The sequence below is a fragment of the Fusarium falciforme genome, chromosome 1, assembly GCF_026873545.1.
Source record: "Fusarium falciforme chromosome 1, complete sequence".
In the NCBI taxonomy this organism is placed as follows: domain Eukaryota; kingdom Fungi; phylum Ascomycota; class Sordariomycetes; order Hypocreales; family Nectriaceae; genus Fusarium; species Fusarium falciforme.
Genome location: NC_070544.1, coordinates 1483093 through 1507655, shown reverse-complemented (window position 1 = coordinate 1507655; position 24563 = coordinate 1483093). Strand labels below are relative to the sequence as shown.

Below are 24563 nucleotides of genomic sequence, written 5' to 3'. Positions count from 1 at the left end.
ACACTCTGCGCCCAAAAGCCCTCTTTGCTCTTCTCTTATCTCTCTGCCTTGGTAGATTGGCTGCCATGGCGAAACTCTCTCCTCTTCGGGAAAACGAGACCCTTTTGTCTTCTACTCTTGGTGCGGGATATCAAATGCCACAGGCCGCCACTCGGGACCGCCACCACACTCATGCTGTCTCTGCCCCTCCCCCCCTTGCGTATAGCCTCATTGCGTCCCTTTTCTGATACAACCCCATTCCTGATAGCCAAGCTGCAGCGGGAGCAAAAGAGATGGTGTGTCCCTCTCACGTCGTGCAAAGGCGTAAGAGGAGCCAATCACATATCAAAGCCCATCCATCCATTTCCATCCTGCCATGCCACAACGTGCGGGCGTCCCAGGTTCGGGATTCTTCTCTGCGCGCGGCTTGGCGCCCTTGCTTCGGAGACGTCTTTGTTGCCCATGTTTGATAGACGCCGAACATCTCAACAAAGATTGGTCCGTCAGCGTTCATCGCTCGCAGCCGTTGTCTGTGGCGTACGAGAATGTCTTCAGCTTGCGTCTCGAGACCGCTTCTTTGGCGTTGCTATCTAGATGTCTCTTGTCAATGTCGTCCCTTTTCTTCTTCCAGAGACACGCGGCAAATGCCTTTAGTCTGAGACACGAGCCGTTTTTTCCTTTCCCATTACACGACCTGTTAATTACACAAGAACATGCTACCAATGTCTCAGCCTTTGGGTCCAGATCGCTGAGCACATCTAGATAGTAAAGCACCAACAATCAACACCGCCATCGCCAAGATCGAATCATGGGCGTTTAAACGAGACGAGAGACCGACTTGTCCTTTGGAACTCACTCTTGACCGGTGAGCCACAATGGAACCCGCCCGGCAGATCTCCGTGGGCTCTCTGCGTATCCGAGAGATTGCGATATGATCCCTACCCATGAGGCGCACTTACACACATACCTCGCCAACCTCCCGAACGACACTAGCCCGGGGCGTCTTTGCAGCCTCAACGCCCAGGAGAGTTGAACGAGTGAGAGCATGGTGTTGCCACCGCCCAGAAAGCTGTCCGTTGCAACTCTGCTATTGCCTCGGATCCGGACGCGAGGATGCGACGTCGGCTATCTCTATCGCCTCGATCACGATTCTACCGGCTCATATTCGTATTATCCATTGGGCTTGACTAACAACTACAGTTAACATCAACGTCAACTTCGATACCGGACCTCCTTCATCCTCCTCCACCACCACCAAAGTTTCATCAATCCTCCATCCATGAACGGTCCACCCCCGGCGAAACCTCAATCGAGCAAAGAAAACCCTCACCAAGACTTTCCTCAATTGACTCGGTTCTGCAGCAAAGGGGCGTTCCCTCGCAGTCATTCTGACATCACCCCAGCCTATTAGCTTCATGATGCCATATCCTTACCCTTACAGTTACTGAAGAGTCCCTTGAAATGTCTCGGGTTTCAAACCGACTTGCTCGTTCGTTATCTTTCCTACTGTATTTTTTCCCCTCTCGCCTCCGATCTTGTCAACGGCCCGATCTAGACAAAACTCGGGCCGCCTCTAGCTCGAACTTGTTCCCACCGCGGCGGGAGGAGGAGGGGGGGACATGAACCTTTCCGAGGACATTTTCGTGTGTTTAGCCGTTTTGCTTAATCGTCTCCGACTTTGCTATTCAAGGCAAAGCAGCAGCTAGGAAAGAAAATATCTCAATTCTAGCCTTGGCCCAGACTTTGCGTGTCAAACCTAGCCCAAAGTCTATTTTTTTTTCCCCTTCAAGTTCGACGGAACGGCACCAGGAGAAGCTTACCCATCTTCCCCGAGCCCACGGCCGGGTCAGCCACCTCGTTCGATGCCCCAGAATAGATAGAGGCTAACACAAGTTACCTTGCCCACTCCATGACTGTGCATTTCTCATCCTAGTCCAATCCAGATGCCCTCGGGGCTTGTCATGGGCCCCCCCGACCATCTCGATACTGCACTTAGCCGCCCGTTGTCACGTTAATCTGCTGTCAATGTCAAAGCACAATCCATGATCTACGCCTTGCGCCCGCGGGCCAAGCGTCACCACCTTCCGGCTCCTCGTTCCGGAGCACCGTAGCCTCATGCCGTGCTGGTTCATAAGCCCCTAGCTAATCTCTCGGGAGATGGTGAGATATGATGAGTTGTAACCGTCTCGTACTTGTCCAACTTGTGCTATCGTGCATTAGACGCCTGCGGAGCCACTATCTTCTCCGCAGTTCTCCTCATGGAGATATAACATACGTTCACCACTTGTACGCAAATATTACAAAGAGAAATCAATCAGGTAGTTGACAGCACTTGCTGAAAGACTTTACGCAATTACCCGAGTTCGGTTCTGTTTCCACGGAGCCAATCCACCAGCAGAACGCATGTAGGAGGCAGGTATCATGATATTTTGACATGAAAGATAACAAAGTCAGCAAACAAGAGCAGAGATCGATCTGGACGAAAGAAACTCCCAAGAACAAGCAAAATAACAAGACGGCATGGAGTAATAGCGCCTCCATATCCACAGGTAAACCGCTAGACTCCTCGATTCTGAAAACAGACGCAAGACCGTGACATCGATATGCTCCATACAACAACACATGTCCGACTCCCCTTATTTTTTTTTTTCCCTCTCCAATCCCTTGTCATATATACGAGGCATCTATTCCCCCCCTGGAGAGCATCTTATGGCATTAGACAGGACTCAAATCGGCTCCAGCGACGGCGAGCTGATCTGCCGCAATATTACCTCGGCTGCTGGCGTGCCCCTTGACCCATTTGAAGTAGGTTGCGCCTCCAGCCCTTTCCCGCTCTGCCTTTTTGGCCAGGACCTCCCGGATGATGTCCTGGTTCTTGACTTCTGCGCCATTAGCTGTCTTCCAGCCCTTGTTCTCCCAGCTCCGCGCCCACTGCGTTACGCAGTTGATCGAGTATTGGCTGTCGGTGAAGATCTGGACCGCCTGCTCCAGGGGTGCAATCTGGAGTGCTCGCAATATGGCCATCAGTTCAGCTCGTTGGTTCGTCTGGGGCAGGCCGGGGAGCCGCTCCGAGAGGTTACGCTTGTCATGGTCTCCGAAGTAGACGCCCAATCCGGCGCGAGCGCTGGTTCTGCCGTTGGCGCGACTGCTGCCGTCGGTGTAGATCTTGAGCACATCCTCCACAGGCCCCGAACCAGGAACCTCATCCGGGACCCGCTTGGTCTTCTTGGCCGGTGGCTCCTCGGGTTGAAGTTCTAATACTGGCTCCGGTTCTGGCTCCGGGTGCGATCGTCCCTCCTCCCCCAGAGCATCAATGGTTTCCTTGTTGCCAAACTGCTTGATATATCCAACTGCCTCTGCCCGTGTCGCAAACCGCTTATACTTGGGTCCCTTGATGCCCTTAATAGCTTCCGAGGCCTCGGTCCAGTCCGTATAGATACCCGTAGGGTTGCCCACGGCTACCGCGTAGAACTTGTCGGGTTCATTTGACGTTGAGGCAACCTTCTTGCCGGCAACAAAGTCCAGGGCGTCCTGCTTCGAAACGAACGACTTGACTGGGACACATGAAGGGTTAGCGGGATGGTCCTCTGACTCTGATATTACCAGATGTACTCACAGACTGCACCTCTGAATCCCGACGTCTGCTGTTGGCACTCGGGATAGGTCAAGTAGACGCCGGGGTTGAACCCAGCTCTGACTGCGTAGTACTTTTGCACACCATCCATCTTCCGCTTCTTGGACGAGGAGCCTGCAGAGGCAACTGCGGCCCCGGGGGCACTGCGCTTCTTATTCATCTCGACAAGTTCTTGGTACTGGAAAGCCGCGTGGCTAATGCTATCGCTGCTGCTGCTGTGTTGATCGGCGGTTGAGATAGTGGGGGCGTTGAGAAAGGTGAAAATCGACAGGTCAATATGCCTTCTTTTTGTTGCATGCTCCTGCGACCCAGCCGGCGCCAATGAGGCGTTTATATGTCGGTCGCAATAGCGCCGGGCTCTTTTGATGGTGTTCGTGAAGCCGTGCTCGGGGACAGCGGGAGTGGTGCAAGAGGTGCCGCGGTAAAGGGTCGTCGCACGAGGCTGAAGGCGGCGTTGACAGAGTCAAAGGAAGTGCATGGCGGGTTGTCCACAGCACCGTGATCGATAGAGGGCAGACCAAAAAGAACCAGAACAAAGAGCCGCCTCTGCTTGTCTTGAGCTGAAAGACCCACGCCGATACGAGCTTCTTTGTGGTGCGTCTAGCCGCGCGGTGCAAGCAGAGGCAGAGCGAGAGGGAGGGGGGGGTTGCGAAAGAAAGACGGACGGGAAGAAAGAGGTGCAGTGCAGAGAGTACAGCGAGCGAGCGACTGGCGCCTTGCGATCCCCGTCAAAGAAAGAGGGGCACCTACCAGAGCAGAGAACAAGGGTTCGCCCAACTAACACGGGTTATGTATCCCTCCGTCTCAACCCGCACCGCACCCATTGCCGTCTTCTTCCATAGACCACATGTAAATGTCTCTTCTGAGGCACTCTAGTCAGCAAGCAAAAGTCAATTGATGCATCGTCGTATCTGATTAAATCTGCCAGTGTGCTTCTCCGCATCCGCATTCCGCGGCCAACTCGCCCAAGGCTCCCCCAGCCGTACTCATTCCCATTCCCAATCCATACATAGTTACAATACCGCCGCCAACGTCCGTAATCCGACTTCTCACCTGGGACATAAAGGACTATCTAAATCCTTTGTTTGTTTTCCAGCCAACGCACCAGCTGCAGGCAGGTCCAACTAGCATACCCCACCAGCCACCAGGGGGTAATTATGCCCTCCAGTTTCATAGCCATGGTACATGGCCAACATCGTGTAATGCGTAATACTCTATCAATGCTCTTCGGGAGCTCCGTCTTCTTTCGTTTCGTGACTGGTCCAGCATCGTGCCTGAATCCACGGAGCCGACGAGTCTCATATCGACCGAGGAGGTGGTAATCCTAAACATGAGTGATGGGTTCAACAGAGGGCAGGTCAGGAACGCCGTCACGTTCCCATTCCCACGCCATCAAGCTCCAGTTGAGCTCTCGTCTCCAGAAGAGCCCTAGTCCTCGTCCACCTCCATCCGGACGATCATCTGAGCTCAGTCCTCCGCTGCGAGGCATGTGCGTGGCAAACACGACCTTGCCCATGCGAGAATGAAGAATGCCCATTGAGCATGAAACACAGGGCTCGTGCGTGACATAGAGCTCTAGCCCGTGGCAAAGGTACCCGTCCTTGTTCGGATGCTCCTGTTCGAAGCATTGTTTCTCCATCTCGAGGAGCGGGCCGTCCTGAAAGGCGTCGTATTCGAGATTGGGCGTCTGTACGGACAGACCAGCAGCCCTTCTTTCGTGCCTGACTAGCTTCTGAGCCACCATGCTAATAGCACGAACGACACAGTGTGTCATGGGGTTGCTTGTGCCGTCTAGCAGGCCGCATTCCTGGTGTCGGCGAGCGTCTCCGGCAAGTCCAACAAGTTCAACCTTGCCTGCATCTCTCTGGACGATCACAGCACCCATCGCTTCACCGATTCCAGCTTCCTTGGCCTGTAGAGCGACGCGGTGTGCCAGCGCCATCCAAACAGAGGCATCTTCTTTGATCTCCTCGGTTCCACGGGCCACCATGCTAGGGTGCGGGCCAAGGGGATTGTTCTTTCGGTAGACCGTAGGCCAAAACTGGGAAGACCACATGGCGGCCTGGACCTGAGATGTGGGTGCGAGGAGTGGGATAGGGATCTTTTCGATAAAGAGGTCTTGCTCCATGCCTTCGATGGGAGATAGCACGGTAGAAAGCTCCTCTCGGGTGAACTCCTTGACCTCTCCGACAATAATATATATCCATGTTGACTTGGCCGTGTGGATCTGACGACCGACTGAGGTGTCGTTCATGAACTGTGTCTTGAGATGGGCGGGAAGGTCTGCAGGTTTGGCGCATCTGCGAAGATGAGGTAGGGGGTTAGCGCTATCATCAGGTCGCATGTTACGCAAAGCCCTGGGAATTGTCAGCAACCGTCATCTTGAGCCGCCGCATGGTGGTGCAGTTGGACGAACGTGATGACCTCGTTGGCCTGCTTGGTTGGCGCTCGTGTAATGAAGGCATGAGTGATGGTGTGATCCTGTCGGACTTCCTGAGTTGTTTTGAGGGGGATCAAAACACCGCGGTTGGTGTGGCTTTCCCTGAGATCGTCGATCAAAACATTCGGAACAATCTCAGAAGGCCCGCGAATCTCGGGCTTGGTGGGCTGGGATGTCTCGACTCCCTCTTGGGCAGGCGAGACCTCGGCGGCTGGCGCCTCGACAGCTGGATCAGGGGTGGTCATTTTCTGTGAGGGTAGAAGGCGACTCTGGAGCAGGCAAGCTATGTTCTAGGATCGGTCAACGACAATGATGGCTCTGGTCACATTCTAAACTTACGTGTGCGATGGCTACGTTTTGATGTTGTGAAGCACCTTGAGGGGCGAGTGAGTGCAGCGAAGCAGCTAGCGCAGCTGGTGCGAAGATGCTGGAGAAGAGAGCGGCAGAATCCTCGGGTGAAGAATCGTTCCTCGAGCAAAAGCAGATTGTAAGGTTTGTGTTTGGGGAGAGCCGGGCGTGCTTAGAAATGGTGGTTCTGGCCACGACTTCTGGCTAGTTGACTTGTCGAACGAGAGAAGGTGCGCTCTTGAGCTGGAAAGCAGGTGCGCGTCACAATATCTCACCTCCGCTTGGGTCCTTTGGAAGCACCCTCTTTATTCTTTGCTTGTCGGAAAGTCAGTAGCTGCGTTTATTGCAAGATCATTCATGGGTTGCACTCACTCTTTCACCGCGCCTTTCAGGGACAGTCTTGGTTTGCAGGAGCAGGGTCGAGGGGGCCGGTTCGGTTTGTTTAAATCCAGTTAATAATGAGTCTTTGACGATCCCAGTGATGCAGGTGCGGGGTTGCCGTTTGGCTCCGATATGGATGCTTGGGTTGATATCGTGGGCAAGTTGACCTTGACAGTGACGGCAACTGGCAGATATTGTTGGGGAAATATCTGTAATAACCACCAACGACTAATGCCTCGCTTTATCGATAAGCTGACAGATATTCCTCTGCCGGTTTTCTTCGGTTCAGAAGCAAACTTGCCAGTCACCTACCTCGACTTCTCATGTAAGAATTCACCTTTCACTGCGCAGGCAGAATCTTGAAAAGGCCTGCTACAAACAGAGCCTTTTTGCGACCGCGAGCAGCTTCAGTAAAGAATTGATACCCAGTTCCTCACCCTTCGAGCACTTCCTGCAGTTAGTGAGATTCCTTTGCCAGCATGCCCTAGTCGCTTTTGACTCTGGCTCTCGATGGTTTCTTGATGTCTTGTATCCCGGTTGTCTGTGAGGATGAGTTCTGTCGTGTGGACCTTGGTGTGGCGAAGACCCTGCATGAGTGGCTTGACTTGTGCGTTCAAGCCACACAGGCACACACGCTTACCCGGAAGGACAATGGATATTCGAGCTTTCAGCTTTCAACTTTCAACATCCACGTATTGTTCAGATGCATCATGAGTTTCTGACAAACGATGGCCTGCTTGCTTCTTGGAACTTGTATATACATTACTGACGTAGTACCAGGGACGAACACAAAGACCGAGCCACCTGAATGAATTGTCACCCTCTAATGGTAGGTGACAGCAGGTTAATGCCATGACAATTCCCAACCAAGAGTTGCATCAGAAAGCACATCATGACGACAATGTCATCAGCCTTACCTCGGAACTCGATTTTGATATTAACCACCACGTGGGACATATGACAACGGCTCCGCGATGACTGTTCCGCCTCGGCCTACAGATGGAACAGGTCATAACCAACCCCGCGTCTCCCCACCAGACATCGTACCCTGGACCGGCTCTTCTCACTGAGCTACATTCCCCAATCTCACGATCAAGGGACGGAGAGGGTTGCCATCGCGGGGTGCAGATGATCCTTCTACCTCTTGTGGTAATTCTCCTTCTGGCATCTCCGTCCTTGATCGTGCGGAGAATGTGTCATTCTCCGCACAAAGCACCTGGTTCCGCCGCGCCGGTGCATGTCCCATCCCAACCGACAGAGTGTGGGTTGCCCAGCTTGTGAAGAACGGATGGGGAGATGGATGGGCTTTTGGGCATTGACGCCCAAGCGAGGTCTCCAAATGGGCAACCGTCAGGCGCCCCCAACCGCCCAGTCCGTGGGATATGGACTGTTGCTCCAAGGCGGCTTCAGCCTGGTGGAAACATATGAGACCAGTTGCCCCTCTCGATTGATATCTGCTATCATATCAGTCGATATCGCCTACACAGCCTAGCTGGGTACGCCCCGACGCAATAAGCTGTTTCATCACGGATTTTGGGTCCCGGCGCTTAGTGCTAGTCTAACCAGTTCGCCAGGCTCCTGGTACGGACGGATCTCTGACCCTAGCATGGGACGTCCACCGGAGGCCATCCGCATCCGCGCTTTTGATGCTCGCCAACGTCGACCCTCAAACGGCAGTTGTTTGCTATGGCATTGAAGATGTTCAATATTGATGTAAGAATGGCCATACTGTTGATCACGCTCTTTAACATGAGACACATGACTTGTAGGATCCAAGTCCTAATCATTGGGAGGCCTACCAAGACATGGTCTCAGCCGCCGGGGAATTGTCAAGTCCCGCTGACGTTGGCTGTAAAGAGCTTGCAGGTTTGTCGCTGGGCATGGTACCACGTATTGCTGACCAAGGCTCACCGCGACATGGAATAATAATAAGCCTGACTGGACAGCGGACGGATACGTTGTGACGGCATCACATGATATCCAGCTCCGTCAATAAAGAATCGAACAAGGGGGAAGATGAGCAACAATAGAACGGCCTATCGGGAAGATCCCCGCGTCTCAGGCCTTGGTCTGTGCCGCCGGAACATGTGAATTGACAACAAAGTCCAGCAAACGCTCGCCAAGGATCCCTTTACCTGCCATCGCCCATCGTCCCGCAGGAAAAAGCAAATAAGGGCAAAAGGGGAATACGGCCGGCAGACGAACAACAAAGTCCGTGAGCCTGGGAGTCATAGACTCGTGTTGAAACCCAAGCGGGCAAGGACAACGACCAGGCTTCCGGGACGCAGCAAAACTCGTACTATATCGATGCTTTGGAGTTTTGCTCGAACGATATTCCAGGGCCAGTGCACCACGGAGACCAAGGCGACTGGGCCCTTGCGGGAGGCTTCATTACGCTTGCGAGCCCACGAGAAGCAACGGTAGCAATGATTCGTACTCTATGGCAGAAGCCAAAAAAAAAGGGATGCGAGGAGGATGCATGCATTGGATGGACAGCAGGCTGCGGGCATGCGAGATGACCGTGGCATTATCCGTACTCCTGTCTGCACCACCACCAATGCAAGGCGAACAAAGGAAACATACTTCCGGCAGTCTGACAATTCCTTGCATGTGGCATTGAGGCTGGAGGTAGAATATCCAATGAGCCTAAAATGTAATAGCAGAAACAACAACAACAGGAGCAGCTGAGAGGGTGACTCAGCCTTGAAGCTCTCTCACCTGCAGGAGAAAAAGAGGCGCCTCGCTGCACGACGCCTCATCTTGGTGTTACAAATACCTCAAAGGTAATTTTAACCGCAGAGACATAGCACACAAGATAGCGGTGGAGATTCAGGTCGCTTTGTTTCCTCCTCTCATGCAACCAACCCCTCTCCCCCTTTGGGTTTTACTCACTCTTGTGCGGATACACCCCGCACCTGGTTGGCGAGATCGGAGGCTAGCAGCAATGACTCTTTCTGGAGTTTGCGATTGTTAGAGCTGAGGCCAGGTTGGAGCTTCCAGTTGCTGGAAGGAAGGTCTTGGACCGCAGTAGCGCGGCAACTTTTGGCAGAAGAGCCACCGAGGCTTGACTCGATAGAGCCTAGAGGCAGCGCACCACGGTCAAGATGGAGGTGGAGGATGGATGCCACTCATGCTGGAGATGGGTCTAGGATGCCCTGGCTGCATTCTGCATGCTGCGAACAGATTGAAACCTTCATTAGGCTCGGCCAATGCATAGGCGGTCGCAGAAAAAAAAAGACCCCAACGTCGGTTGGAATTGTAACGAGTCAAACAAACTCCACCGTCGCCTCGGACTGCCTCTTTACCCCCAAATCGATAAAGCAGTTGTCGTGTCCATGTGTTCCCGCAAGATTGTCATCTAGTGTGTCGACTGACGCACCATGTCGTATGTCATCTGGGGCTTTGAAAAGGAGGGCGATGATGATCAATTCCCAAGCCCCCCTCCTCATCATCAGCTTCAGACCAGGCAAGACAAGACATGGACAACGACTCGCAAGCGAAAGGAGGGTGAGTGAGGCGGCAGGCGAAATGTTGGCGCGGCCCAGCGTCTCGGTGAGTTTAGGGCAGAACAGGGGTTCGGCGTCCAGTTAATGGCCGGCGTGGAGGGAGCTAGCCGTGGTGGATGGGCTCATGGACCCGCGCCACCGTGGTGACCCAGCCGGGGATGGTGTCCATCGAGGTCTTGGCCAAGGGTTTCTTGCCAGGTTGATCCAGACGCTTGGCGAAATTTGGGGGTCTTGCTCCTGCTCTCCTGGGACAGACACAGACAGACTCTCACTCATGGGGATTCCAGTTGGGGGAAGCCCGCGGACCAGAGAATCCGAGTCACTCCCAAACTCGGCCGCCGGCCTGGGGGATAGGATGGGGGTCCCTTACGGCGTAGTTGGCGGGGCGAATCCGATGGGCGCGGGGAGCATCCAGCATCAGCATCCAGCATCTTACCGGACTTGTGATGCCGTGAGATGTATGAAGCAGCTGTGTTGCCAGCGAGCTCACCATGCCATGGATACCAAACATGCCATGTCGTGGGATATTCGGTACATGTTTCCTTTGAATTGGAGCCATGAGGTAAGGGAGGCCCAGGCGGACGGGAACACCGTGGATCTCGGGACCCGAGGTGATCTTTGGGGGGGCGATATCTCTGGGTCTGTCATTTTCCTTTCCACTTTAGCCTGAAGCAGCCCATCTCATTGATAGCATGAACCTATACCCATCGCCGGTGCGGAACGTGCGCTGGTCAAAGGGGTATAGGTACCATATACGAGCGATAAGGGGGTCAAGGTAGATGCGACTTGAGATCTGGATGGAATCCGCAGTGCCGTAACTGTACCTGAGTATAGGGACGGGACCTACGCATGTGGGATGCAGTGGATGAGATTTGCCAACGTACAATGATGTAAGTCGACCTGTGCCAGGATCCATCCATTGAATGGATGCGGCGCCACAGCGAGTCCACGAGAGCCCAGCGCGGCACCTGCAAAGCTAATGGCAGCTATGGAATGGCAGCAGACACACACACACGCTCCGAAAAGGGTCAAACGGAGGGAGGTATGGATGGAGGGTAGTTTGTCCAAGGACCTTGCCTGAAACCTTGAAGCCATTACCAATGTTTCTCCCGCATCCTCCATCTTGACGGCAGCCTTGGGCGTTGCTTTGCTTGCTGGCACCCATACATATTTTTACCTGGGCTCCTGGTCATCCATAACCGCCCGACACGGACCATCGACCACCTCACATCACCTCACATTGCCTCGTCGCTCTCCTGATATCGCTGGTCAACCCCAGCGACCCCCGTCAGGGCAACCGAATACCCAAGCAACCGCCTTCGAGGCCGCCACTATATTACCTGCCTCTGCTTTCCTGACCTGCAGAAGGGGGTTCCCTTCTGACGGGCAGCACAGCCTGAAGTGGTGACGTATCGCATTCAGACACGACCAGCAAAGAAAGGAACAAGAAAAGAGGAAGAGAAAAGAAAAAGCAAAAGAAACGAGACATCTCGCGACGGCTCTGGTATCATATGTGTGCCAAGCTGTACGAGAAATCAATCGACAAGAATAGGACCTCAGCCCAGAGCAGAGGGAAACGAGGCAGACCGCATCGAACAACACATACACAGCAACGTTGCGTACTTGGTTGGTACACGTTGAGGCAACGAGCAACCCATCGACTCATCAACAGTTCTTTTCCTTCCTGTCTCTCGACACCGACAATACCTAGGGCAAGGGCTTGGACGATCGAAGCTCGACTCAACAATTCCCCAACGTGGAAAAGTGCCCGTCTAATTAATCCTCCTGTTGACGCCTTTTCACCTCGCACCTCTTCAAACCTTTTATCAACAGCCCAACTTCCCATGCGAGTCTAGCGACGCATTTAGGGTCCAACAAACTTCTCCACTGGACGGCACCACCGAGTCCACTATCGAAAGGCACCAAATCCTCTTCCAGCTCCATCATTGCAGTCAGCTCGCAGCTAGGCCTCAGGCAGCGGCACCCAAACAGGACGCCCCGAGCGCCCCGACAGAACAGAGACGCCACCTACTGTCCCCCCCGCGCTGCATCGCATCCATCCCATCGAATCCACTGTGAGACTGCCCACAGCCTAGCGCAGCCTCCAAGAAACACACGGCAAATACCCACTGAGGAGCCCTGAGCAGCCACTGTGACCAGACCAGACAGGACGGGATCCCTGAGGTGCGGCCCACTGCGCGCTGCGCCTAAACACCACGCCCTCCCCATTCCCTCCCAGCAAGTCAGGCTAGGTTCGCTGGGACCGTAATCCCTGCCGCTGGATTGGACAAGCCAGCCACTCTCAGTGGTTGCCCTCCCAGAGAGTACGACTCATCGCTCAGTGCTTGGACTTGGCTCTGAGCGCCGAGTCTCCCTCGATACCCAGAAGATGCCTTCAGCAGTCCAGGTCCCTGTCACCCCAGCAGGTACGTACCCATGTAGCTTCCAGACTTGAGGTTGTGTGTGTTGCTGTGTTCACTCCTTGTTTCTTGCTGCACCGCGGAAGCTTCGTCCTTATTATCCTTCCACTCTGCACCTTCCCTTCCCTTCCATCTAACTTTTGTTTTCTCCTCATATATTGCCATTCTCCAAACGATCAACCAAGAATACTACGCAACATTTTTCTTCCATCACATCAACCCTTGTTTACCATCATCACCCCCTGTCTCTCCAATCGAGTTTCCTCCACCACCCACACTCATCGAGACCAACTCGACTCTCGTCTATCGTCTTGTCCGGAAACACAGAACAGCCATACTCACCATTTCATCCATTTAGACGCGGGTCGCAAACAATCAAAACAGTCTGCACTGGCCAAGTTTGTCATGCATAGTCTGCTCGGTCTTTCACCATCGTCCTCGCCCGCTCTGTCGTCTTCGTCAGCTGCGCCGACATCAGCGCCTGAGTCCGATTCTCTTCCTCCCACGTCAGATCCCTCATCGCATTCGCACAATTACGCCGTCCTGCCTCCTCCCACCATCGATGATGACCACCTACCTCCTCCGAGCAACCAGCCTTCCTCTCTGGCTGTGGCCCTGCGAGCGATGAACGACTTGACCGAGACCCCCACATATGCGCGTAGCGTCACATCGACGGCGCCCAGCTCGCCACGCATGTAAGTGCTGTCATTTTTGAAAAAAAAGCCCTCGGAGTCGCGAGTCACAAATCCACCGGCTTCGGCCCTTTTAGCACCGACGATCCCGCTTTGGATGAACTCCCCCGCGCTGACACATGGAAATAGTCCACCTTTGCGACAGAATTCGGGCAGCCAAACACCTCGAGTGCGACCGCATGCCACAACACTCAACATCCCGGGCATGACCCGGTCGAGGGTCTCGCCCGACGGAAGAATCCCCCACCGCGATGTCGCCGCCAAGCTTGTTATTGTCATGGTCGGTCTGCCAGCTCGAGGAAAGTCGTACATCACAAAGAAGCTCCAGCGATACCTGTCCTGGCAGCAGCACGATTCAAGAATTTTCAATGTTGGCAACCGAAGACGTGTGGCCGCTGGCCGCAAGGTTCCTGTGCATCCCAAGCTGCTCCCGGAGCCCGGCCACCTCGATCCTCCCGTCCACGCCGCCTCAATCCTGCTCAATGGCGTGCCCGCGCCCCCGCCGCTGTCTCCCGAGCAGACCGAGCCCGAGATGCTTGACCTCAACGACTCCGTGATCAAGGAAAAGGCCGAGATGGATCAATCGGCTCAATTCTTTGACCCCAAGAACGAGAAGGCCGCTGCCATGCGAGAGCAGTGTGCCATGGACACCCTGGATGAGTTGCTGGATTGGCTGCTCATTCATGGTGGTGCTGTTGGCATTCTCGACGCCACAAACAGCACCATTGAGCGGAGACAAAACATTGTCAACCGCATCAAGAGGCGGGAGCCCAAGCTGGGTATTCTCTTCATCGAGAGTATCTGCCAAGACCCTCTTTTGCTCGAGGCGAACATGCGTCTGAAGTTGTCGGGTCCTGACTACCGGGACAAGGACCCCCAGAAGTCTCTGGACGACTTCAAGAAGCGAGTCGCTGCCTACGAGAGCGCTTATGTGCCCCTGGGCGAGTACGAGGAGGCCCATGACATGCAGTACATTCAGGTACGCCCAATTCCCTACACAAACCCTGGGACTAGTAGCTAATTGCCTCTTAGATGATTGATGTCGGCCGAAAACTGGTGCAACATCGTCTGAAGGGTTTCCTGAGCAGCGGTATTAGCACATACCTTGCCAGTTTCAACCTTGCTCCTCGACAAATCTGGATTACTCGACATGGCCAGAGCGTTGACAACGAGCTTGGAAGACTGGGCGGCAACTCGCCCCTGACCGAGCGAGGTCATTACTACGGACAGGCTCTTCACAGGTTTATTACCTACCAGCGCAAGCAGTGGCTTACCGAGCAGAAGAGCAAGATGGCTCAGGCTACTTTCCCACCTGTGCCTGGTGACAACACTCCTCCTTACCCCGAGATGAACCGCGAACTGGACGACAAGAACTTCTGCGTCTGGACATCGATGCTTGAGCGCAGCGTGGACACGGCCGAATACTTTGAGGCCGATGACGATTATGATGTCAAGAACTGGGAGATGCTCAACGAGATGAACGCGGGTCAATTTGAGGGTATGACGTATGCCGAGATCGCCAAGAAGGAGCCTGAGGAGTACGCCAAACGGGCGAAGGACAAGCTCAACTACATCTACCCTGGCGTCGGCGGCGAGGGATACCTTCAGGTTGTCAGCCGCCTGCGCGACATGGTCCGAGAGGTTGAGCGCATCGAAGATCACCTCCTTATTATTGGACACCGATCCGTCTGTAGGGTCTTGATGGCCTACTTTATGGACCTGTCCCTGGCGGACATTACGGACATGGATGTCCCTCTGGGTATGCTCTACTCGATCGAGCCCAAGCCCTATGGCATTGCTTTCCATGCCTTCCGATACAACGAAGAGCTGGGCTGGTTCGACGAGCTGCCCAACTACAAGCCGCAGAAGACTGCTCGCAACAGCATCTAAGTCGGCGGCACATCGATATTTCCTACCATTTCGCCGGATCTGTCCGGCGTGTACTACTATTACGGCGACAACACCTACTAATTTCGGACATGGTTACTGGGATTTTCCTTTGTCGAAACTCGTCTTTCCTACGGCGTTTTAACGGACTTGGCATTTTGATGATGATGCGCCAAGGAGGGACTATCCACACTATCAATGGAACGGAATGGCAACGACGACATAAACAAAACAAAGACGGGGCTGGCGTTTTCCGTTCGATTGATATAGAGATACCTCCGATAGCGTGACACACTCCGCATCGGCATTTTTGTTTTTCTGGGCGTTTGACATTGTCAGGGATTCACATGATGATTTGAAATTGAGTCTGGGGCGGTTCTGGTCTGAGAGTCGTGTTACAACTGTATCATGTTGTTTGACAGTTGAGACTCTCGATCCGTGGCGTTGCGAGATGTGTTTTTTATCCCCATTGTCTCCTCGCCGCTGGGCGACGAAAGGATTGACATGAGTGATTCTTGTTTTGGAATTGGGATGGGATGAAAATAGACACTCAGCGCGACGCTCACAGCAGACGGATATGCCGCTTATGCACGGGAAACATGAAGCTTTTAGTGTTTGATCAACTGGGATCTTTTGATGTTTAGACTTGATAGCTGAGGGAATGATATTTCTCTGCTTCTAAATGGTGTTTTATGTGTGACAACCTTGATTTTGATATATATGTTAAGTTGTTTAACCAGGAGCTGTGTAAACTGGTAGGTGTGATAGGTGAGCACATATCCAGCACCCATAAACCCATACAGACGTATATAGCACTCAATGCTCGTGGTATTATTCTTAAACAACTCGACCTATCTACTTTTCCCCATAGATAGACGACCTGAACGCCATGCAATGCGATATCATGTCCTTTTAACAAGCCCATTTTCCTTTTTTCATCCATAATAAATCGGATGAAACTATTTCCTCTTTTGGGTGTCCTTTTACTTCTCCGTTGCCAAAACCATCTTCTCTCTTTCATTCCTTCGTCGCTCAAACTGCTTCTTTGTATGGCGGCGCTCATTCTCCTCACGTCGCTTGATGCTCTTGATCTCCTCAGCCTTGATCTCGCCCGCCTTCTTGAGCACCTTGGGCACGTGGCGGTGACGGTGGATGCGACGGATCTCGGGCATGTGCTGGTAGCGCTGGACCAGGGAGTCGTTGTACTCGAGGGCCTGTCGCTGTCGGGCCGACTTGACGCCTTCGCGGCGAGAGGCGTTGGCACGCCAGAGGCGCACGTTGCCGTCATCGGAGCCTGAGAGGACGTAACGGGCGTCGGGTGTCCAGGCGGCCGCCATGACGCGCTGCATGCGCTTGGTATGGTAGATGTCTCGTGAGTGGCCACGGTCGCGGTTCCAGAGGCGGATGGTGCGGTCCCACGAGGCAGAGACGAGCTCCTCACCCGTGGGGGAGAACTCGACGTCCATGACGGCGGCAACGTGGTCCTTGAGGACGTTGAGGGCGCGGTCAAACTTGCGCATGTCGAAGAGGTAGATGTTGTGGTCCTCGGATGCAACAGCCATGTTGAAAGCCTCCATGGGGGACCAGGCGATGCGATTGCTCGCAAACTTGAGGACCGTCTTTGTGACTGGGGTCGAGGTGCGGAGGTCGTAGATGACGATGGAGCGGTCGTTGGAGCACGACGCCAGGATCGACGTCTCGACATAGTTGAACGAGACGTTGGTAATGGTGTCGACAGAGGTTGGCCAGCGGAGAACCTCGGGGGCGGCGGTGTGCCTCTCGAGGTCGTAGATGGATATAACACTTGAAGCAGCGGCAAAGGCGTTCTTTGAGCGGTGATGCGACAGGCTTGTAAAGGCTCCAGATCCTAGCCAGGATGATATAGGCGAGGCGTCGCTGGGTGTGTTGTAGGGGTCAAACAGCTTGATGGTCCGGTCGGCGGCGCAGGTCAACAGCTTCTGATCGCGAGTCCACTCGAGGCCCTTGACGATGTTCTCGTGCGCCGTGGCATGCCATATCTCGTCCCTATCCGCAAGATCCCAGACCTTGACAACTCCGTCACCGCTCGCACTGGCAAAGTGCTCGAGAGAGTTGGGGTCCTTGGCGATGGAGTAGACACCGTCGACGTGACCTCGTCCAAGCTGTCCGATAAAGGGCTGGGCGTGCATGCGCTCAAGCTTGACGGCGTTGAGGGCTCGTTTGTACTCGCGTGCGCGCTCGAAGGGGTGCAGCGCCGAGTCGAGGTTGCGGGGCTGCTTGGAAACGTCCGAGCCGGCGGCCTGCTGTGCCGACACGGAACGGCTAATGGCCTTGATCTTCATGGTTGAGAGGCCCCTATGAGTCGATTGGACTGGGAAAGTTGAAGCTCTCAATCTGAAGATATTTCCTATTGTCGAGGCTGGTTCAATGCAAATGGTGGGGATAACTTTTTTTCTGCCAGTCTTATCGCGATAATGCGAACCATGCAGGCCGATAAGACCCGGATTAGGTAATATTCCGTGAGCAGCAAGTTCTCGATCGCATAGTAGTAATGCCAGGCACATCCGCTCAAAGGTGCTTGGCAAAATCTCTCCTCGCTCTTTGTCCCTTCGTTCGCCCTATCCATTGAACGAGTTGACGACGAAGCAACACCTGAAGCACGATTAACCGATAGACGAATTACAATATCGCTTTTGCGCGATCACCGCGCTCACACTTGCTATCACAAACCGAATCTCGAGATCGAGCGAGCGCGCGCCGCCGCAAGCATGGACGGGATGGACTATGATCCTATGGTTATGGACGGGGAGCCTGAGCAGCCTCAGGTGAAGATCTCTGCGGTATGGGATTGATCCCCTCCCTTCAAGAGTCGCTGGCATGAGCTGATTGTGTGCGACTCAGGCCGACCACACCCACGTCGACTTTGAGCTCTCCAAGACCAACCTCTCTTTCGCCAACGCGCTGCGGCGCGTCATCCAGGCAGAGGTTCCCACCATCGCCATCGACCTAGTCGAGATCGAAGTCAACAGCTCCGTGCTGGCCGACGAGTTTATCGCCCACCGCCTGGGCCTCATCCCGCTCGATTCCAAGGGCGTGGGCGAGCTCAACAACTCGCGCGACTGCGACTGTGAGCAGTACTGCGAGCAGTGCAGCGTCACCCTCAACCTGCACGCCAAGTGTACCTCGGACGAGATCATGAAGGTGTACGCCCGTGACCTTGTCGTTGACGGTAGGCACGCAAACTCGGTCGGCAACCCCGTCATCACCGACCCCGAGGGCTACGGCTGCCTGATCGCCAAGCTGCGCAAGGACCAGGAGCTCAAGATCACCTGCATCGCGAAGAAGGGTATCGCAAAGGAGCACGCCAAGTGGATGCCCACCTCGGCCGTCGGATTCGAGTACGACCCTCACAACAAGCTGCACCATCTTGACATGTGGTTTGAGAACGACACAGATCCTGAAGTAGAATGGTGAGATCTCCAGGCTTTAATGGCTTACTCATTACTGACTACAATTAGGCCCAAGAGCAAATACGCACAGTGGGAAGATCCCCCGCAAGAAGGCGAGCCCTTTGACTACGACGCAGTCCCCAACAGGTTCTACTTTGAGGTGGAAACATCAGGAAGCATGGAACCCGATCAGATCGTGCAGAGCGGCATCCGGGTGCTGCAGCAAAAGATTGGCGGCCTCCTCAAGGGTCTGGACCCTAGGAAGTACGGCGGCGACGAGGCCGAGTTCGACGGGCCCCGGAGCCCTGATATGAACATGGACGGCGGCACGACGCCCTGGCAAGACGGGGGCTACACCACACCATACGGCGGCAATGCCACGGCCTACGGCGGGGGCATGACGGCTTACGGGACGACACCTTATGGACAGTCTTCGTGGCAGTGAGGACTCAAAGAGGGCGTTTGAAATGGGTTATTTAATTCGATAATCAAGGGTGGTGTCCAGGGGTTGAATCTTGAAACGGTAAACAAAAACAGCATAGCAACGGTCGTAGAATGGATTCTTTTCTTGTTTTCTGGATGAACCTGGATAGAACCCTCTCTCCCTCTCAAATGCTACAACTTCTAATGCACATCTCTTCCTCTTTCTCTACCTCTAGTGTGGTATCCAAAGTGAGTTATTCCCTGCTCGACAGAGCTACATCAAGAGCCCTCGAGTTGCCCAACAAACAAACGCCGTCGAGAATGCACCGTGTATATATGGTGACAAGACAATGTTAACGCCAAGATTTTATGCCCATCTCTTTTCCACTCCTCTCATCTATCATACCCAGCCAGTCTATAGGTTCGCATCTAGGCCCTTGACCTTGCGGTAGGCGTTTCTGTGCATCTCTAGGAAGACAAATGTACAAATAGTTTGCCTAATTCCATGTTAGTCGCTGTGTATACCATATTCAAGGGTGGTCACTTACGGTCCGAGTCTGAGAAAGCTAGGAACCCATCCCTTAAACACCCACATGAGGCCATCGGAGCGGTAAATGTCGCCAATGAGATGCAGAACGCCGTGGTTGTGCGACGAAGACATGACGCGGGTCTTGATGACGTCGATGGGGCTCGTGACGGTGGCGGCGACCAGACCGGCGAGGAACGAGGCTGTGAAGTGCGTCTTGAGGTTGTCCTCCATGGGGGTGTACTTGAGCAGCAGGCGCTTCGAGACGTCGTAGCTGGCGAGTTGTCCGGCCGTCATGAACATGGCTCGGGTGCTGTTGGGCCACCATCCTCGGAACATGCTCTTGGGACCCTCCTCGCGGGCCATGCGCACCATGCCGTCAAAGGCGTGGCGGTAGTTACGGCGCTCCGCGTGAGGAAGCGCAGCATCGTGCTGCATGCGCACGTTGAGCACATCCGCAAAGTTGCCCGCGATACCGCCCAGGAAGCCGGAGCCGGCAGCCAGGCCTATGAGCACGGGAAACGAAGGGTCGCGGCCTCCGGCCGAGAGGCGGGTCTTGAGTTCCTCGTAGACGCCGAAGCGGACGGTCGAGTAGGTCATCTGACGGAGGAGGGAGGCCGAGATACCGCTGTAGAGCCCGAGGGGTCCATCGTGCCGCAGGATGTGGACAAAGGTGCCGACCATGTTCTTGGGCGCATTGCCGGTGCGCATCTGGAGACGGACCTAGAAGGGGTGAGCATGTGAATGTATGCGAGATCTGTGGAGACGGGGGCGAGATCTACCTTAACTGTGTTCTCTGGTTAGCCATGTATATGTTCCAAGACGTTCAACACCACGTACCTAGATCCAATGGGTGCGTGACGCAGGCGGCCAAGCTGCTAGCACTTCCGCCAAACCAGAAGGGATACCGTATCGACGCCTTCTTCCTTGTCGGCTCTTCCTTCTTGACGGGCTCCGGCTTTGTCGACATGTTGGCCACAGATTCTTGCGCAGCGGCCATGCTGTGGTTATTGCGGGGAGAGGGGATCCGGCCGTACGGGAGAACAAAGCTTCACGAGCTGCGAGACACTATCGTCGACATCCCCTTGGATCGAGGACGCAGAGAACGAGCGACAAGGTTGCGCAGAGTGGGCGCAATGGTTGAATTGGGGGGGACTCGATGAGTAAACCAGCGTAAGCACGGGGTTGGGATTTTTTTTCGTGACTTTCTCCTCCCTTCGTTTATCCCTGACCCTCAGTTATCTCTGGTTTCCAATTGACCGAGCTTTGGCTGGCAGCCGGAGATTCGGATCGGGGGAGTGCATCCGAGCAGGGATCGTGGGACTCTCTTCTTCTGGTTGCGCCAACGGCGGGCCGTTGAAAAGGCAAATCGTGGAAATTCCGTCTTTTTTTTTTGCGGGCCGGCCGGCTTCGGAGCTGTCCCTCCGGAGCAGCTGTAACGCCGAAAGCCGAACATTTTTGCAAGACGGGAACCATGGAACCACTCACAGTCGAGGTAAATCAACCTAAAGCTCTCTTTGCGATTGTGTCCACTAGCCATTGGCGTCTGCTGCGTGGTCCGGTCGCCTTATAATGTGATTGTCGAGCTCCGTACGCCGTCAAAATGAGATTCTACGCCCAGGGCATGCGCTGCCTCCGGGCCTCTGCCCCGCGAGCCGCCCACCTCTCCCGGAGCTCCATCATCCTCCGAACAGCTTGCGCCGTGAGGGCATACTCGTCGGGTCGGTCCAGTTGCAGCTGAATACTTGCATAGACGTCTCGCTGACTGGCTTGACCGCGTTGCAGCACCTCCGACGGGCTCCCCAAGCTCCAAACAAGGCTCCGTCACTATCCGTGGGCAGACCATCAAGACGGATCCTGAGTGGTTCAACGCCCCGGCCAACGTCCTCGATGCTACTTCGAGGAGCTTGCACCTGCAAAAGGATCACCCCGTCTCCATCACCCGCCAGATCATCCAGTCCAACTTCCCCGAGCCTACCTTCAAGTACCACAATGAGTTCAGCCCCGTTGTGTCCACCGCCCAGAACTTTGACTCGCTCGGCTTTCCCGCGAACCACCCCGGCCGTGCTCTCTCAGATACCTACTACCTGAACAAGGAGACTCTCCTGCGAACGCATACGAGTGCCCACCAAGCCGACACTTTCCGGGCCAACCAGAGCGCTGGTTACCTCATTTCTGCCGACGTGTACAGACGAGACGCCATTGACCGGAGTCACTATCCTGTTTTCCATCAGATGGAGGGTGCCATGTCATGGGACCGTAACGAAGTTCCCAATGGTGACATTGCTGCGGCTGTGTGGAAGGACTTTGAGAACCTTCCCGTGCATGGAGTCCAAGTAGACGACCCAAACCCTGCCATTCATCCCGAGCGCAACCCTCTTCAAGAACCCCATCACACGGCGGCAGAGGCTGAGGCTATCGGTGCTCACCTGAAGAGGTCACTTGAGTCCATGGTTGTCGACATCTTTTCCCGTGCCAAGGCTGCAGCGATCAAGGAGGACCCCGACTTTGTTGATGAACCGCTCCAGATGCGATGGGTTGAGGCCTACTTCCCCTTCACCAGCCCCTCGTGGGAGCTTGAGGTTTACTATGCAGGCGACTGGCTCGAGGTACTCGGATGTGGTGTAGTCAAGCAGGATATCTTGATCAACGCCGGCGTGCCGAACCGCCTCGGTTGGGCGTTTGGCATCGGTATCGACCGCATTGCCATGCTCCTCTTCAAGATCCCTGATATCCGCCTATTCTGGTCAAAAGACAACCGATTCCTGTCACAGTTTGAGGGTGTGACCGACAACCTCGATACGCTGAAGCGCTTCGTGCCCTTCTCCAAGTACCCTCCCTGCCCCAAGGACGTGTCCTTCTGGCTGAGCTCGACGTCGGCGGCGGGTGGCAACACCAAGGGCAGCTTCCACGAGAACGACGTGATGGAGCTGGTGCGCAACGTGGCAGGCGATGTGGTAGAGGATGTGCGGCTGATTGACGAGTTTACGCATCCCAAGACGGGGCGTAGGAGCATGGCTTACCGCATGGTGTATCGCAGCCTGGAGCGGACGCTGACCAACGCCGAGGCCAACGGTTTCCACGAGAGGGTCCGCGAGGCTCTCGTCAAGGAGCTGGGTGTTGAGCTTCGCTGAGCCACTTGGCTCGTGACTGGCCCACGCGCGCAAGGCTAGGGTAGGGAGCGCCGGCAGTGCATCATGCGGAGGAGAAGGGAGCTGGGCCTGTGGAGTAGCTGAGGCTTGTGAGCCTCTTTGCTCCAGATCCAGCTTGACATGGTAGACCCCGGGCTAGACCTAGACCTGTAGGCTGGAAGCGGATCCAGCTGCGGAGATGTACTAGTATCTGTACTGTATCTTAGCTATTCAACGTATGTATGTATCATGACGGATTCCTCCTAAAGGGAGCGCTGCCCCGTAAGCTAGTGTTTTCAATGCCATGGCCATGGCCGCAGCTCATGACGACGCGGTCGCAGAGCTGTTGCTGTTGCTGCTGCGCCCTGCCAGTGGCCAACTCCCCAGCAATCTCAGACAGAGGAGGACCCCATCCAGCCCGAGGCCCGTCTCGGGATGTGGATAAGCAGGTTCGAATTGCAAATGAGCAGGATTCCAATGGCTTTGCGAGAGTGACGTCGTCAGTCCGAGCTGAGCCACGCGACAACGGGGTCGGGTCGTGTTCCTTGCAGATGGTTGAGCTGCCTCCCGGCGGGGCGGATGAATTTGACAGGGGCGGGTGGCTCGTGCACTGTGGCGTTCGAGATTTTGCAGCCGTGGCTTGTTCCGTCTGTTTCGGAGGGAGGTCTCCAACCTTTGATGATGAGCATTCCTCGGCGGTTTATTGGTCTTTATGGGATTAGGCTTGGGGTTGTTTGACGATTAGAGTTGTTTTGTTAATGCGGAATCTTGGTAATTGTCCGAAATATAGGAGGTTGGTTGATACACGTTGAATCATGGCTTCGTCATGAGAGCCTAGATTGATTCAAGATGAGGATAACGATCGACAAAAGTGCTTTACTGGCAATGAAAGCGTAGAGCTGTTTCATAGACTACACAAGTCTCAGGGCATTCCTTGAGAAACTAGTCCCTTTTACCCGTAAACCTGATCTATCGGCGATTTACACGTCTTGTCTCGGACTGACCTCTGAAGATGAACCGACTTCCGCAATAGGAAGGTATGAGAAGACGAGGGACTTGTGTGCTTGGGCGCAATTGCGGAATAGGTGCTGCCATGATTGCAGGTCGTACTGTAACCCCTCGGAATCCCATCGAGGCAGGCTCAGCATGTATTGGACGGTGGATACGCGCATAACGCTAGCAACTCGAAATTGCGGGGGTTGAAGAGCGATAGCAATGTTGTCGAGGCGGAGTTTCATGATTCCATAGTCATGTACTGCGGCTTCTCAGCAGTTGTCAAGGCAGATATTACATATTCTCCATTCTTCATGGCTTAGCTATTGGAGAGGCAGTTGGGCTGAACTTGACTGACCGGCACAACTCCTGTGCAGCATGCCTCGGCAGTACTCGATGGGCCGAGTTTCGCCTACCTACCGTCTGGTTTGTATCCTTCACCGCCCATCATTAACCCCCCAAGGTGCATCGGCGGCACTGACGATGGATGCGGACATCCGGTCCCTCGAACCCCGCTCGGGGGGGATGTATCCCGAGACACTACAACTCTTGTGCTGGTGCAGAGAGGCCAAATGTCTTGGCGAAAAGCTAAGAGAGCACAAGCCCAGAACTGCAGAGAAGCGTATTCTTTGCTGCGGTTGAGGCTGTCACGACGTTCGCAATCTCGTTTAATCAACCCTTCAGCCACGAGTTGGGAGCATGGACAGGTTCTATAGTCTGAATAAGCTGGGCGAAGTTGACATGAGCGTAATCGTGCTCGGCATCTTCGGTCCAG

At 54.6% G+C, this 24563-nt stretch overlaps 7 protein-coding genes across 7 annotated transcripts; 3 read left to right on the top strand and 4 right to left on the bottom strand.

The window, feature by feature from the left end:
- Positions 1 to 2694: 2694 nt before the first annotated feature.
- On the bottom strand, positions 2695 to 3773 carry NCS54_00039000 (Ribonuclease H; the record flags this gene model as incomplete). Its single annotated transcript, XM_053146042.1, has 2 exons — positions 2695 to 3533; positions 3596 to 3773. The coding sequence occupies 2 exons, from the start codon at positions 3771 to 3773 to the stop codon at positions 2695 to 2697; spliced, it is 1017 nt and encodes a 338-aa protein (XP_053002017.1).
- Positions 3774 to 4937: 1164 nt separating this feature from the next.
- NCS54_00038900 (CMP/dCMP-type deaminase domain-containing protein) lies at positions 4938 to 6298 on the bottom strand (the record flags this gene model as incomplete). Its single annotated transcript, XM_053146041.1, has 2 exons — positions 4938 to 5970; positions 6030 to 6298. The coding sequence occupies 2 exons, from the start codon at positions 6296 to 6298 to the stop codon at positions 4938 to 4940; spliced, it is 1302 nt and encodes a 433-aa protein (XP_053002016.1).
- A 6379-nt stretch (positions 6299 to 12677) lies between these two features.
- On the top strand, positions 12678 to 15290 carry NCS54_00038800 (Hypothetical protein; the record flags this gene model as incomplete). Its single annotated transcript, XM_053146040.1, has 4 exons — positions 12678 to 12714; positions 13067 to 13403; positions 13530 to 14379; positions 14433 to 15290. 4 exons carry the CDS (start codon positions 12678 to 12680, stop codon positions 15288 to 15290), a joined length of 2082 nt encoding a protein of 693 aa, XP_053002015.1.
- A 980-nt stretch (positions 15291 to 16270) lies between these two features.
- On the bottom strand, positions 16271 to 17608 carry NCS54_00038700 (Sof1 domain-containing protein; the record flags this gene model as incomplete). The annotated part of the gene is made up of 1 exon (XM_053146039.1): positions 16271 to 17608. One exon carries the CDS (start codon positions 17606 to 17608, stop codon positions 16271 to 16273), a length of 1338 nt encoding a protein of 445 aa, XP_053002014.1.
- A 234-nt stretch (positions 17609 to 17842) lies between these two features.
- Positions 17843 to 19160, top strand: NCS54_00038600 (RPOLD domain-containing protein; the record flags this gene model as incomplete). The annotated part of the gene is made up of 3 exons (XM_053146038.1): positions 17843 to 18106; positions 18168 to 18736; positions 18785 to 19160. Exons 1-3 carry the CDS (start codon positions 18035 to 18037, stop codon positions 19158 to 19160), a joined length of 1017 nt encoding a protein of 338 aa, XP_053002013.1. The 5' UTR covers positions 17843 to 18034.
- A 393-nt stretch (positions 19161 to 19553) lies between these two features.
- On the bottom strand, positions 19554 to 20664 carry NCS54_00038500 (Hypothetical protein; the record flags this gene model as incomplete). The annotated part of the gene is made up of 4 exons (XM_053146037.1): positions 19554 to 19635; positions 19687 to 20387; positions 20447 to 20451; positions 20505 to 20664. 4 exons carry the CDS (start codon positions 20662 to 20664, stop codon positions 19554 to 19556), a joined length of 948 nt encoding a protein of 315 aa, XP_053002012.1.
- A 603-nt stretch (positions 20665 to 21267) lies between these two features.
- Positions 21268 to 22798, top strand: NCS54_00038400 (Phenylalanine--tRNA ligase; the record flags this gene model as incomplete). Its single annotated transcript, XM_053146036.1, has 2 exons — positions 21268 to 21385; positions 21450 to 22798. The coding sequence occupies 2 exons, from the start codon at positions 21268 to 21270 to the stop codon at positions 22796 to 22798; spliced, it is 1467 nt and encodes a 488-aa protein (XP_053002011.1).
- Between the last annotated feature and the right edge of the window lie 1765 nt (positions 22799 to 24563).